Source organism: Solea solea, chromosome 5, assembly GCF_958295425.1.
Source record: "Solea solea chromosome 5, fSolSol10.1, whole genome shotgun sequence".
In the NCBI taxonomy this organism is placed as follows: domain Eukaryota; kingdom Metazoa; phylum Chordata; class Actinopteri; order Pleuronectiformes; family Soleidae; genus Solea; species Solea solea.
In genome coordinates this window covers 3459103-3474063 of record NC_081138.1, presented here as the reverse complement: position 1 = coordinate 3474063, position 14961 = coordinate 3459103, and the positions used below count along the sequence as shown (strand labels likewise).

The window sequence follows — 14961 nt, the reverse complement described above, 5'->3', positions numbered from 1 at the left end:
CTTCACTAACACATCAATGTTGTCCTGCGTATTGTAGTAGATAAAGTTATTTAATTTTTAACACATGAGAAAGCCCCACTTGCGTAGGGCATCAAAAAATTGGGTAAAACTCTTATTGTTCCTCTCCACGGAAATCTTTAGTAAAAGGCGAAAGATTTATACGATCTGAAGAGAAACAAGAGTGATCTACCTTTCCATAGTTAAACAGGGGGTAGTGATTCTCCGTCATACCCTCCTCACTTACGTTTCAACTTCAAACACAATTGAATTACATTATTTTTCTAATTATGGATAGTATATGTACTGTTCACTAAGAATATGTCAGATGGATGAATTGATGAATTAGAATTCCGTGTTTTAAGAATTAAAACGAGTTTAACAAAATGACCACATGTCGGTGCTATGCATTGTGGGATATGAGCAACAGTAACCACGCCCATTTTCATGAAAATCCACTTCTACGATTGTAGAAAGAGTCTTTCCTTTTCAGTGTTTGTCAAAACACGTTTGAATAACGATGTCAAATATTTATAGGTCGCCCCGCTCTTGTAGCAGAAAGTATTCCGAGTCTAGCGCTGCTTTTAAAAAGTCTCCGACGATCAGCTGCTACTCCGCATGCGCACACACGTCGGAGAGGAAATGTTGGTCAAGATAGTGCTCCTGTCAACGCGTTCACTGTACTCTTATAGTTAATATATCGACTATTCAACTGTTTTAAAAACACAATTCTACACAGTTACATACTTAATACAAATGCACATATAGTGGCTCCCCATAAAATCATATCAGTACTGCAAACCAGCAAAATATGACCCGTTTGCTATTTAGAAACCAAACATGGCGTCACAATGAAGGTTAGTGATTGGTCTATCACGTACAACGACAGATATAACTACACTTTGCGTAACAGCTTAACTAATTCAAACATTGTAACAGCTACATGGACATCAATGTGTATAGACTGATATATAGACTAAATAAATTAAAAATAAATATGTAAGCTAGTATCTTGTTGTCCAGAGGTTTGGAAAGGAAGTTGTTGTGGCCGAAGCCAAGGGCTCTTATTTTAGAGGCCAGAACAACTTCCTGTCTGTACCGCCTGACAACCAGAAAATAGTTAACTAAAGTGTCACGTGTCCTAATTAAGCAATGGTTCGGCATTTTAGCCAACAACAACCCGCCCCAGACAATTAAATACCAATTAAACAAAGTGTTTTGCCGTAAATCACTGTCAAGCATTACTTTTGGATGCAACACCGCACTAATGACTGTCGAACACGTTATCTGAGAGGTTGGCGCGCGTGAGAGCTACCTGACTCATCACCTTCAGCTTGTGGCGCTTGTTCTTCAGCTTTACGGACACTGTTGGGACGTTTAAATGTTCCTGAGTTTGGCACATTTGATGCACGAATCTGTAAATACTTACTTTTTGAAGTTCACCAACTTTCGGTCGTCTCCATTTCTGTCTTGTCATGTTACTCCACGTTTTCTTCTCGAGTAGCATCGCATTAGCGGTGTCGTGAGTTATGAAACGCCCGACGTCATCACGCTTGAGCGTTTAATCGTCCACGCGAAATTAAAATGAGCCGAAAGGTGACATGGTACCACGGATATAGATAAATTACAATACACTAATGTAATTGATGACCTTACTAATATGAAATAGTGTCACTAATTGTTATGTAACAAAAACAGGAAAAATGGTGGCTCCCCCTCGTGGCACAAAATAAATGACTGACAATGGAAATTCCTCATAGTTCAGTTATTGTAAGTGCTTTTATCACATTGTGTGATCATGTTTCATACCTGGGATCCATTCATGTATTAAGTTACATTTGAATAAATTTACAATTCATTATTGTATTTTCTTAGAAATGTATTAAACGTTTTAGAAAAAAAAATTATTTACCATTTTTATTTTAGAAATATTGTAAATAAATAAAATAAGAAGTACCGGTGCTGTGGAAGAAGTTCTGCCTGGTTCCTGTCCCAAAGAAGTCAACCCCATCTGACCTCAAAGATCACTGACCAGTTGCCTGCACATCCCATGTGATGAAGGTGCTGGAGAGATTGGTCTTGGCTCATCTGAGGCTGCAGGTGAAGGCGCTGCTGAACCTGCTAGTTTGCCTCATTTAGGAGATTTCTCCAGTGCTTTTAACACTATTCAGCCACTGCTGCTGGGTGAGAAGATGCAGGGGATGGACGGTGTCAACCCCCCCGGTCTCCTGGATTACTGACTACTGACTAATCAGAGTTTATATAGTTGTAATGTTGTGTATATTTTGTGTTCTATTCTTTTATTATCGTAATAAATTATCTGTAACAAAATCTGGGATCAGTAAAGTACATCTATCCATTTATCTATAATCTCAGCAGAGGGAAATGTATTTGTAGTCCTTCGTACGGAGAACGACATTTCCCACTCAAGAGGCTCTTTAAACCGCTGTACTAGAGCATTGTTAAGCTGCTCATCTGTAGGATCTCTGACTGAAAGCTTGCATTAAATAAGATTTTAGCTGTTATTTCTCCTTTAGTTTGATTATCAGCACCTCGGCTACATCTTTCTCCCAGGTGAGCTGCATTTCTGGATCTCCCAAGAATTGTCACATCACATCTACGACAGTCAAGTGAAATAAAGAGGGCATGCACATTTTTTCTTTAACTTTAAAACTTTGTTTCAGAAATTCAACGTAACTGTATGTACACTTTACAATATCATATAGCCTGTCGGCTGACAAAAGATGTCTTTTTTTGTTTTTTTAAATACATCTTCAGCACAAATAGCAAGTAAAATGGCTTAACGGATATTGGAAAGGAAAAAAAAAATCATTAACACAACTGCTTTTCTTCTGCAGAAAAAGTGCCACGATTAAAAATTTAATTCAGGACTTCCCTACAAAGCAAGCTGTATTTTCTACATGCTAAGTTGAACAGTTGAGTGACAGCGCTAAACTAAACATACAGATACTTGTAAGAAAAAAACAAAAACAAAAACAAAAAAACACTCCATCTGATGTAAAGTTAAATCTTCATTAATACATTTAAAAAGTAGATATGACATGCCATTTGAAATCAAAAATACAAAAGATTTTTTCCTTATTTTAAGGACTTTTTTTAAAACATGAAGCTGCATGTATTGTACAACACTCAAGTGTACAATAAACTGGTAATGCACATAAAAATGAGCTGGGATTTAAAAAGTTTTAAGCCGCGACTGTCGCCGTCGCAGACGATCGCAGCTCACGGAGGAGACTAGAACACACTCACACTACATCCTCTCTCACACACACACACACACTCCAGGTGAGGCTTGCATACTAAAAGATGGCAGTCGGGATGGTGGGCGGTCACGGGGGGCGGGGAGATAAGGGTGGGGATCTCAAGACATGTTTCCTCGTCCATGCAACATTGTTCTTGCCTCCTCTTCGGCGCGTGAAGAGCGACTCCCCTCGGCCTCACAACATGGAATTCAGAAAGACACTTAAAAACTTCACCTCATGTACAATTTACATTCATCGTCTGGACGTGTACTCATGACATCACAGCACAGTTAACAACACTGTGCCCTGTAACAACTTTGAACACAATTTTTTTTTTTTCCTTTTTTGTCTGGACTTCCGCAGAGGAAAAGCAAAGACGGGCAGGAAGCAGAAGCCGCGAGCGCCTCGGTGTTTTGTTTTTTTTGGGGGGGGGGGGGGCACAGGAGGAGTCAACTGGCAAATGTTTTTTTTCCCCCGAACTTCCACTTTGTAACGCAATGAAACCACAGTACAACAACACATACTGCACACCTTTAAAAAAACAAAACAAAAAAAAGACAAGGGAAGGTTGGGATTCTCCAGGATTCAGTATCTGCTAAGCTTTGAGGTCTGATTGTCTCTTCTGTTTAAGCATTTTTCTGGGGGGGGGGCAGGATTGTATGGCACTGTACAGGCAACCAACACAAACCCAAACAAGGACTGTAAGAAATTCAACAAATGCATGCCTAAATTTGACTGTCAAAGGTTTGGGCCATGACAGGTGACTTTTTTTAATGGAAGGCAGGTGACTGACACAAGACACCCGTCTGTCCGTCAACCACAGACCGTTAGTCGCTCTATAAAATAAATAAAGTCGAAACAATGGAGTTCAGTGTCAGTTTGGCTTGTGTTCAGGCGGAAACACGTTCATGGTTACAATTCTTAAAATCTGTGCTTTAAAAAAAAAAAGGCTAAAAAAGTATGAAACGGACAGACGGGGGGGTCAAAACAGTATGTTGCTGGTGCCAGGGACGGCTGGTACAAGTTCTTGGTCAGAGATTTCTACCATGGGTAGACTTCGTGACACACTGGCAGAGGATGTGCTACATTAGTCATAATGCTACCGATATAGCCATCAAATTACACACCATAACAACAACAACAAAAAAACAACACAACTCTGATTCATCCAGAATACTTGATTAGGAGCAAAAGACAATACTGATTATAGACAAATGACAAAAAAACAAATCAAACATAATTTCAAAGAAAAGGTTTGACGTCGACACATCGGATTGAAAACGAATGCCCTCAGACATTTACAATATGTAGATTTACAGGTAACGAGAGTCTTAATCCTAACGTTTCAATTAGAGAGCCAAGTTGTGTCCACCACACACAGACTTAAACCTCCATCTGTTACAACAACAACAAAACATACGTAAAAGTCCCAGATTGAATCTGACTTTGCAGTGGACTTAATATTCAACCGTCTTCTCCTAATGGGGGAAATAAGCTAACGATAAAAAGGTACATGACCCCTTTTAAAATTTCATATCATACAAAACAGAAAACACTGTAAAATGCTCCTTAACAATAAAAAAACAACTAAACACCAGTTTTAACAGACGAAAAAAAACTGCAACCAACAATAGAAGCTTAGACTCAGCTACAGAGGAATGCATAAAAGCTACAGATTTGTAGGTTTGCCAAAACATGAAATCAGTGACTGAGTGTGTGTGTGTGTGGCCGGGAGTAAACCAACACACATGCACAGGTTGATTTACAGGCCAGTCATTCCCACTGAAAATGGTCTGTAGCCACAGAGTGTCATTATTCGTCAGTGTCAACAGCGTGAGCACCAGGAGTTGATTAACGCTCAGGGGTTCAGGGACACGGCGGGGATGAGTGGAGATCCTCTTCAGCAGGCGGCTTTTTCATATCCGCTAAAACCAGCACCAAGACTTGTGAATCTAACGTGGAGACAACATCCGGCTCCACGGCTGCAGAGTCATTCAAAAAAAGAAAAAGGAGGAGTCTACCTGGGCTTGTTCGTAGCATGTGTAATGTCATCTTTATATTTAGGTTTTTAGAAAATGTCGCCCAGATCTTTAAAAATGTTTCTCTTTTCTTCAAAAAACAATGGTGTCTTTAAAAAGAAACAAAAACAAAAGGGGGGAGGCTAAAATTTTAAAACAGCACTGGCAATGTTGTTGTTTGTAATCCAAACAGGGGGCTTTTTACACACATGTTGATTTTTTTTTTTTTTTTTTTTTTTTAAAGTCTTTCCATGTTGTCCCACTCAGAGTCTTTGGTCAAGTTCAATCGGGGGGCAAGAGGTCGTGAAGGCGGAATCGCTCCCGAACGTGCGGCCGCACATCCTCGTTCTGATGAGAAGGAGAATCATGACAGGGGAGGAGAGCGGAGAACAAGTTAGGCCACTTTTACTGTGATGTAGATGATGTAACACATACAATACGACACAGCAGGGCTGGATTTAAACCGATAACCTTGACTATAATGTGGTGCTGAGAATGCCTGACAGGACAGCTGTGAAGGAGCATCTACTGCTTACCTCACCACCAGAGGGCAGGCTCTTCAGTTTAAACCAATGGAATCTTCTTACAATAAACTTGGTAACAGCTCTGTGACATCAGCAGTCATGTTTCCTCATTTAGACCAATGTCAGTGGCTGCTGCCTTACTAACACTGTCTCTCTCTCTCTCTCTCTCTCTCTCTCGTCTGGTATCAGAAACAATTGTACCGTTAATGACGTTTGTGCTGATCAATTACCGCCAGACATTTTAGAAACACATTTACAGTCCTAGTCACATGACGTCAGCGGTGGACGTCTCTTTAAAGCCCGGCGTCTGTAGTTAGTGAAGCATTTAGGCCACATTATGAGCTAATGGACTGTCTGATTTGACTTTTTTTTCCCCCCGATCAATATCAACAAAGCTAGAGTAAATATATTTTTAAATACTACCGTTGATATTTTATTTAAATCTTACCATCTCAACCAACTTCTCCAGGAAGGGCACCAGCTTCAGCAGCTCATTGTCGTTCTTGTCCATGAACCAACTCTCTATGGGAATCCCATTGGACAACTGTGAAGGCAAATTAATAAAGACATTCATTTCAATGTAGGAGTGTTTTTTGAAAATAAAATATTTATTTTTAAAAGGGAAAACAAGGGGAGGATTTGTATTACAAAGAAAATGCTGCAATAATCAATATAATAATTCATCTTAGTAGCACAGCAGCCTGTGACATGACAATGTGGGAAAAGGAAGACGGAATAGCATCTACTGCCAACACAAAACCCCCCGCTGTTGTTTTTGTTCGGGTCCTCACCTGATATGCGAAGGCTTGTGGTGAATTGTCGATAATGATGGTCTTTGACAGGTCTCTGCCCAAGATGTTGAGGTCCTTGATGTAGTTCCCTTGGACACAGACACAATGCTCCCGAAACAACCTGTGTCTACAGTTTCAGTGGGGACAGGAAGACAAACATTTAAATCAGCGACAGGTCAGTGCGATCAATAATTCAAGATAAACCACGACACTGACACCTCAACAGCAGCAGTGCAAGCCTTAATGTCACTCTTTGTGAGCTCGACAACTTTTAATTTAACGCTTTTGTGTGTGTAATCATGTATACATAAAACACACCGTACCTCACTAGCTGCTTTTTAGGATCCAAGATGTTGAGCAGTTTGTCTGCATACACCTTTTTAGAGGCTGTAAATAGGATGATCTAGAAAAGAAAAGGATAAAAGATGTCACATCTTTCTATTCTGGTGCAAACACTTTGAAAAGAGGAAACAAGGGAACATTTATTTACCTCATAGATTTGAGACATGCGTTCCAGAAACTCTCTAAAGAACGGCCTCAGACGCACATACACCTGCACGACAACAGGTAAGCAAACATTTATGAGCAACATGTGGCATAGTTAAGTGCAGGTGACTATTTGTAGTCCACTTGTGATACAAATAAGTCCTTTTTTGCAAACACTACCCCAAACATGAGGCTTTAAACAAATATGACTGTAGCTCCATCTAGTGGCAGCACAGGACAGGAAGCTTTTTGAGGCAGCACTAACCTGGTAAATGACATCCTGAAAGAGAACAGGAAAAGTAAGTGCTGCGTCCTCCAGTTCATTTAAACTGCAGTGGACCAATGTTTCATCCTGCAGAAAAAAGATGACAAGGAATACTAAATAAATAAAAACATGATTAAATAACAACAATGGCCATTCAGTGAGGGTGCTCCACGTGCTCGGACACTAATGAATAAAAGATTTGTTTTATAACAGTAATAACTGACCAGGTCTAGGACCAGAGAGAATTCCGGTGTACTGCGTGTCTTCAGTGGTAAGGCTGGCTTACGGGTGAGCTGCTCTTCAGTCAGTGGAGGAACGTGCTTAATGAAGAAATACCTGTAAATAGAAAACAAAAACTTGAATCAATTAAAAAATATTTATGAGAGATAAAGAGTAAAATATAGAAATTAAAATTAATAAAAATAAATAAAATACAGATTAAAGCAGATCTGAACCATCATGAATTCTGACAGATACTGCAAATTGATTTGAGTCAAATTTCACACTTATTTTACTATATTTGGGGAGTTTATATTCTTGTTCGCTTCTGTTCAAATAATCTGGCCTTAGGACTGAACGATGTATGACGCTGCAGTGTTAAACTCACGGGTCAAACACCTCCCACTCTTCCTCATAGGTTGCCTCCGGTGGTACAGCGGTGGGAGGAGCTTCCACATATGCCATATCAGGACTGGAGCCTGGGGCTTGGACCACAACAAGAACAACACGTTAAAGAAAAGAGACTGAGGAACGAGGGATATGCCAAAGGCGATCGCAGCCACAACAGCTACCTGTGAGAGGTGGGAGGTCAGCGTCAGCATCCAGCTCTCCCTCCTCGACTGTAGGAGATGCCTCGGGGATGTGTGGAGGCCGCAGAGGTGGCAGCTGTGATACACTAGAGTAGAAGTTAGTGGTGGCACACAGTTCCTGCGTGGATGTGGCTGTACTGGTGGGCATCTCCACAGCTTGCTCTATGTCCAGCTGCTTGACGATCTCCTCCGCCTCCAACGCCTGGTCTGGAGAGTCTGAGCCAGAGGAGGCTGAAAGACAAGTACAACAGAGAGGTGTTGGAAGCGCATAACAAACCACGATATCCACTCCATGCCCGACATTGGACTTTTTGCTGATATCCAATATGCCGTTCTTTCATTAGTACTAATGACCAACTGCAGAGGTCATTTAATCTTTTCTGTAGTGAAATCAACATCATATTTTGCATAATCACATCACAGCAGGTGTAGATATCCATTTTCTCCCTTGTGCAAAATAAATAAAAACGCATAAAAATAAATCAAATTCCAATATTGTGCCAATTATATTGTGCATCCCTTGTGCCCAGACGTTGCTCCAAAAGATACTCTGGAGATTACACAGCTTAATTCATATCTGAACGGCAACTTCCGGAGAATGTAATGACCCAAATCACTGGTCAGTATCCAGAGTAAATGTCTGCTCCACCACCAAACACATTTAGGTATAAGAATAGGTATTTAGGCTTGGTAATAAATCGGTACCAGTTCCTCATTAGTCAGTAGCAAAGTATCAATAAGCATTGACCACTGTCAATAATAGTGTTAAGTTTACTTTACTACAGCTGCCGACGTCAGGTGGTTACTTGCAGTGTTAACTCTTAAAAGCTCAAAGCTCTCCACCACACTTCTGCATTCAGGTGTCCTCAGCACCAAATTATACAGAAGTATGATTTAGAGTACAGAGCAGCAGCAGTATCAGTTTTATAGAGATAAAATCCTAATGATACCCATCCCCAGTTATGAGGTGAAGTAGGGAGGAGAATTCTGATAGACAACCTCTGACAGCAGCTTTGTGGAATGGAAACATAAATGCACACCAATAGGCTGTCATCGTGTTCTCTCCCGAGGACAGCCTTCAATTAAACTGGAGAACGGTGGTCTGCTTACCATTTTTAGCTGGTGAGAAGAAGTTAAAAACGGGGGAGAAGATGGTCCCAAGGAGGGAGGTCCTAGGAGGGCTGGTGGGCAACTCAACTGCCTTTGTCTCCTCCAGACTGCCATTGGGCTTTTCCTTACTTCTGTTGTGATTTGTCGCTTCTGCAGAAAAGTGACAGGTTTAATAAAGCCGACGGAAACACATGGAAGATTCAGACTAGCAATCTTTTTCCCCTCAGAGAGCCACTTACGCCCATTGATGGAGCCTCTCCTTCCACCCCTACTGATAGTCCTGCGAGGGGTGTTGGTGTTTGTGGGTGTAGAGGTGATCAAGTTGTTATCCACATCGCAGTGGAGGCGCGTCTTCTTTGCTGGGGCTTCCTGCTCCACCTAAGAAAAAACATACATGCAATACAGCAGACCGTTAACATGAGTTACTTAAATCAGTCATCAAAAACCTCTTAAATAGATGAGTGCGAGACATCCACCACTGTTGGACATATTTAACATAGGGGGAAAAAAACAGCTCAATAATATTACTAGATTTTTCCAACTTGAGTTGTGTTTTTGTTAACATAGAAATACAATTCCACACTAGACACTATGTCAATCTGGACATTTTTAAGTGGAATGTCAGGTTGTGTAACCAGGGAGTGACTTGCACGGTATGTCACACGCCGGACGCTTAAGACCCTTGTCATCACCTCATCTATATAGACCTTAAGATATCAAAGGTCAATGCTGTATAAGATGAGCGAGGAATGGTAAAAACATCTCATTTAGCTGGTAAAGGAGTTGAAAAAAAAGTAGGCATTAAAAACAGTCCTAAATTAAGACTTAATGAGGAAAGGCAGTAAGACCACGACAACAACATAGTTTTAAAAAAAAATAATCCGCCATTTCAGAAGGAAGAGCTCCCTTTCGCTGAGTTGACTTTTCCACTTGTTACTACCTCCTGTCCCTGCACACCAACTCTCTGAGCCAGAAGCTAAAATTAGACCCAAGTCCGAGTTCTCAGACAAGCTGCTGCATTCCTCCAGACATTTCTTGGGAAACATGACACTCTGCACCACGAAACACTGTACTTAACTCAACAGACCTGGAGAGCGAGAACAATTAGAGAAGCGCCCAAAAGGTTATTTTCTCATTGTTAAACTAAAACAGGAGAGTGGCGGTAGCTTTTTCAGGCAACAATGTCTCACTTCCTCCAGAAGGGGCACCATGCTCATTTTTGTTTTGAACTCCATTAAAAACCCAAGGTCATTCGATGCGATGGCAGAGGTAGTTACCTTAACAGCATTTCCTCTGATTAACTTTTTGATGGTGGAGAACAAGCCCCTCCCTCCACTGGATGGAGCGTCTTCTTCTACTTCTGAATGCCTCCGCTTGGTCCGGGATGGACGGCTTGCCGCGCTGGGGTTCGGTTGCTGAGACGCCTTACGCATTCTCAGCCTCATTGTTTGAGCAGTCACATGTAAGGCTTTTGAACACACAAAAAGAGGACACAGGATAAGGGAGAGAGACAAAATCAACACAAGTGTGTAAATATTAAGAAAATACTCAATTGCAGATGTGGACAAACAGGTTGCTCCAACAAGAGTCTCAACTGTTTTAAAATGGATAAGTCTGAGGGGTGTATCTTTGTGTACAGGAGTAATACTGGTGCATTTTCTGCAGACATCTGGATGCATTCAAGATCCCATTTCACTTACATCACAGTGGATCACAGCAGCCACAGCTGGCTTTACTTCCATCCGTACAGTTAAAAAAACCCTGGATCTTATTGTACATGTACATTCTACAAACACTCCCTACTACTAGCTATGAGTATGAAAAATCAACATTTATGTCAAAATACAGGAATTAACTGTAGGTGCCGATTAAAATTCAAAAAAAGCTTAAAAACTTCTTTTACTTCGGAGCTGGATTTAATCACTCAACACTGAACCTCCAGTATGAACAGGGAAAACTGAATAACTGTTCACAGTAAACTTTAATTGCCAAAGGAGCATGCCAGCCACTTGCACTTATGTAACAGCAGCTGGCTGAAAATGTGTCCGGACATATCCTGAACCTGTCATGATTTCTTAACACACAATGGCACCGACATAATATATCCTGTGCGTTTCTGTCCTGCACTACATCTGCTTTACATTTCCACAGGGGTGTATCCATGAACACAGCAGAGGTGAAAGTACTGTTGCTCAATCACAAAGGCACAAAAACACAAACAGCCCCCCACCCCCCACCCCCCTTTTCAACAGCGGCAGAGTGCATGGAAAAATTTAATGAACAGACGAGTAGAAAAGGTGAAACAAGGCTGAAAACCTGTTTCAGGGCATAAATAACCTGATCCAAAACAGTAAATTCACACATAAAATCGTTTCATAGGATTTATATAAAAAAAATATTTTACTTTCATAAACATAAGGAAGAAAGCAGAAACTGAAGTTTGGTAGGCTTTTAGCCATTATACTTAGCTATTGGCCTCTTGGCAATGCATACAATTATACAGCACTTATTTTTAACAGGCCAACAATCATAAAAAGCATGTTATTTTATCTAACAAATATATACATAAACAGCAAAGTATAGAACTCTTTGTGAACTTTAATTTTCCCCTAAAATGTTACTAAGCTACTTCTAATTCGGATTCAGTCATCACGGCCTTGATATTGTATTTATCCGATCAATGACGTCTGTAACAAGCCACTATTAAGAGCTCATATTACTTCAGAAGTTCAATGTTGTGCTGATCACTATCGCAGGGGACACACATTCAATTAACCTCTCTTGTCCAATCCTTAACTGGTAGAAAATCGACTTCAAAAACATTTTGTCCTTTACCCCACTACATCTCAGTTTGCTTCTCTTTGATTTAGCTATGTAGTATGAACGTCACTGTGGTGCAGTGAGGTTAATGCATTTTGTGACATAATTAAGCACTGTGCAGGAAAACTTTCCAAATGCCTTCCAGTAAACAGGTTGGTGAGGTTTGTGCATGTTTTTCTGCTGAGATTGTCAGGTGTGCTATTTCATGGATACTTTTAACAGCAATAGTGTGCTGCTTAACAAATCCACACATCCCACTACTTAATATATAATAACACATATATGATCATCCATGTTTTCCTTATATTCCTATTTAAAAAGATCAAAATTGGGTGCCAACTTAATGTAGTTAGCATGCGATGGAACCTTGCCAACACTCCAATAACAGTGAAGAGGATTAGTCACTGAACTGTACATTTATTTCAAATAGATGAGCAATAATCTATATAAAGTAAAATATCTCAGACATTTAATTACTGATGATGAAATTTACCAGCAATGCTCAAAGTGGTATGTACAACCAATCATCCTTCCACTGTTACATGCATCTGTTTTAAGCACATTCAATACATCTGTATACCATACATTCGCACACAGAGACTACAGGTGGCATAAAATGATACTCTCTGCTTCAGAGGACCAGATGGTGTAGTGCCAGTGAATGTTTGAGTCTGCCTAAGCTAATACTCTTCAAGCTGCATGAAGGAACATTTTTAAAGTCAGTTTTTAAAGTCATCTGCCAACTTGATGCATCTGTAAATGACGTCATTTTGGTTCTGTTCAACATCAGATTTGGTTTTATTCCATTACACCTTTATCCACCTCTATTGCAAGTAAATTTTTTATAGGTAAGATTAGTTTGAATTTCATATGTTTTAAATCTGATTTTCGTTATGTACAAATCTAAAATGATCATGAAAACATGCTGACGGTTGTTACCCACTTCATAGTAGAGATCCCTCATTTTATGGTATGTTATGAAGTGTTTTGTGTCTTTGGAGCTTTTTATATATTTATATATTAAGCAGTTTTCTATGTATTTATTTTATATCTTTAATAGAGACCAAGTCAGCCATAAAGGTATGAATTCAATTAAGAAAATCCCTGCATCTCTCCAAGCACCCACTGACCAAGGACCCTGAACATAGCTAGGTATGAGCAACTGAGCGGGAAATAAGAACATGCATGCCACTGAGGGACTGTATGAGCCAGCTAGCAGACGCAGTGAAGAAACAAGTCAGGGCCTTCACACAGTCCGGCCACTCTGAAATAACTACTCCGAGGGTAAGGTTAGCTAACCGACTTCAAACGTGGCTAAAGCACATATCGTCATTTCAGAAAATAAAACATGAGCACATGTCATGCCTGGTCCAGCTGTCTAAATATTTCCCCCAAACAACGTCCACTAAAAAGTTGCACTCGGGAACCAAACGCTTCGTAGCTAAACGAGCAGCTATTCCGATTAAGCTAACGTCACTTTAACAAACTACTCGATACAACGTGCGTTAGAGGTAATGAAACTACGCAATATAGCTTAACGCGGTCACAAGGACCAACACAATGCGAAATTACACCGAGATCACAAAATGACCAAACAATCTGTATTGTCGGCATTTGAGCATTGGAGCTCAAACAAGCTAATGTAGCATTGCCAAGCCAGTGCGCATCGGGAGTTAAGCGAATTTAGATTAAACACGGTGTTTAGGTGAGGGACATTGTTTGTATAGATTGTTTTATAAATGATCCCTGATAGGTGTGACCCGACTATCTCGTTGAACGGTGTACGACATTGTATTTGTGGTGTGTTGACAGCGAAACCCGTCAGACATCGTTAATCACAACAGCTAGCCCACAGTGCCGTTTCTAAATGTTTTCTTCTTGACAACTCTTTTGTCAGTGGCATTAAAACTAATTACGGAAATTATTTTACCAACTACGGTGTAAACGAAAGGAAAGCTCGGGGTCACACTGTAATTGTTTTATGACGAAAAGGGTGGTATTTTTTGGCTAATATAGAGATAGCGAAGTTCAGTTAAGGAATGCCAGTTTGGACTGTGGTAATTAGCATCAGTGCAAGCTAGGCGATCGGCGGTGGTTCATGAAAACTGCGGAAAAAAATAAGTGACGCTACTTAACATGCACGTTTTTGTAGCAAAAACCAACGTGACAAGTAAATTAACAAATGTGTCGATTTGAGCATCATTTTTGCCGGGTCTGGGGAAGGCCGTACTTAGCTGCACTTAGCTTAGCATAACCTAGCCTAGCCTTCGCGAAAAACTGCTCGGGGCTAACAGATGTGCACGAGCAGAGGAAAATATTTATCCTGTCGTTAGCCAACGTTACCTAGACCGCAAGCCAAAGAAGACGAACGCACGACCAAGGTTAACGATACCGACTTACTTCACAGTGATCCGCAGTATCCGAGGATAACGACTCACGGTCGACCAAGCATCACAGCTGAGGCAGCGGTTGTTGACGAGATCTGATCCGACTTTTACTGTGTCTAGTCAAGGGCCGTCTCTGAAATGACACACCGTTGTGTTACCAGGCGCCATTTCCCGCCTCTGCTCAGTCTCTCAGCGGCAGATACCCGTATGGGACACAGACACACCCCCTTACCTCTCACAAACACCAGCCCCGGTTTTTAGCGAGGACGATCGCTCGTCTTTTCTCTTCCCAGCTGTAATTAATGAGTTGACTGTTCGTCTTTATGGTTACTCATTCTAAAGCACGTATATCCTGATTTAATCTATAACCGGCCAACAATCGAACGGACATACAGATAATCCATGCTGCTGTTTATAATCAACAAATGTCGTATCCAGAGCCGGTACAAGCTTTTATAGAGCCCCGAAGAATGAATTAATTTGATCCTCCT

At 40.7% G+C, this 14961-nt stretch overlaps 1 protein-coding gene and 1 non-coding gene across 2 annotated transcripts; both read right to left on the bottom strand.

Moving 5' to 3' along the window:
* Positions 1-71: 71 nt before the first annotated feature.
* LOC131460130 (U5 spliceosomal RNA) lies at positions 72-185 on the bottom strand. Its single transcript, XR_009240315.1, has one exon. It is a non-coding gene; the product is annotated as a U5 spliceosomal RNA (small nuclear RNA).
* Positions 186-2841: 2656 nt separating this feature from the next.
* Positions 2842-14661, bottom strand: ctdspl2b (CTD (carboxy-terminal domain, RNA polymerase II, polypeptide A) small phosphatase like 2b). Its single transcript, XM_058628656.1, has 13 exons — positions 14484-14661; positions 10541-10731; positions 9503-9641; positions 9264-9413; positions 8136-8384; positions 7952-8048; positions 7569-7680; positions 7345-7431; positions 7084-7146; positions 6917-6996; positions 6594-6720; positions 6251-6346; positions 2842-5626 (listed from the first exon to the last, which is right to left on the bottom strand). The coding sequence occupies exons 2-13, from the start codon at positions 10706-10708 to the stop codon at positions 5561-5563; spliced, it is 1434 nt and encodes a 477-aa protein (XP_058484639.1). The 5' UTR covers positions 10709-10731; positions 14484-14661; the 3' UTR covers positions 2842-5560.
* Positions 14662-14961: the final 300 nt, after the last annotated feature.

Bases quoted from the DNA above. Each gene is read 5' to 3' on its own strand.
- ctdspl2b (XM_058628656.1), bottom strand. From the start codon at position 10,708: ATGAGGCTGAGAATGCGTAAGGCGTCTCAGCAACCGAACCCCAGCGCG. The intron at 7,432-7,568 runs GTCAGTTATTAC...TTTTTTCTGCAG, and splicing joins TCTCTCTGGTCCTAGACCTG to GATGAAACATTGGTCCACTG. The intron at 7,147-7,344 runs GTTAGTGCTGCC...GTTGTCGTGCAG, and splicing joins TTCAGGATGTCATTTACCAG to GTGTATGTGCGTCTGAGGCC.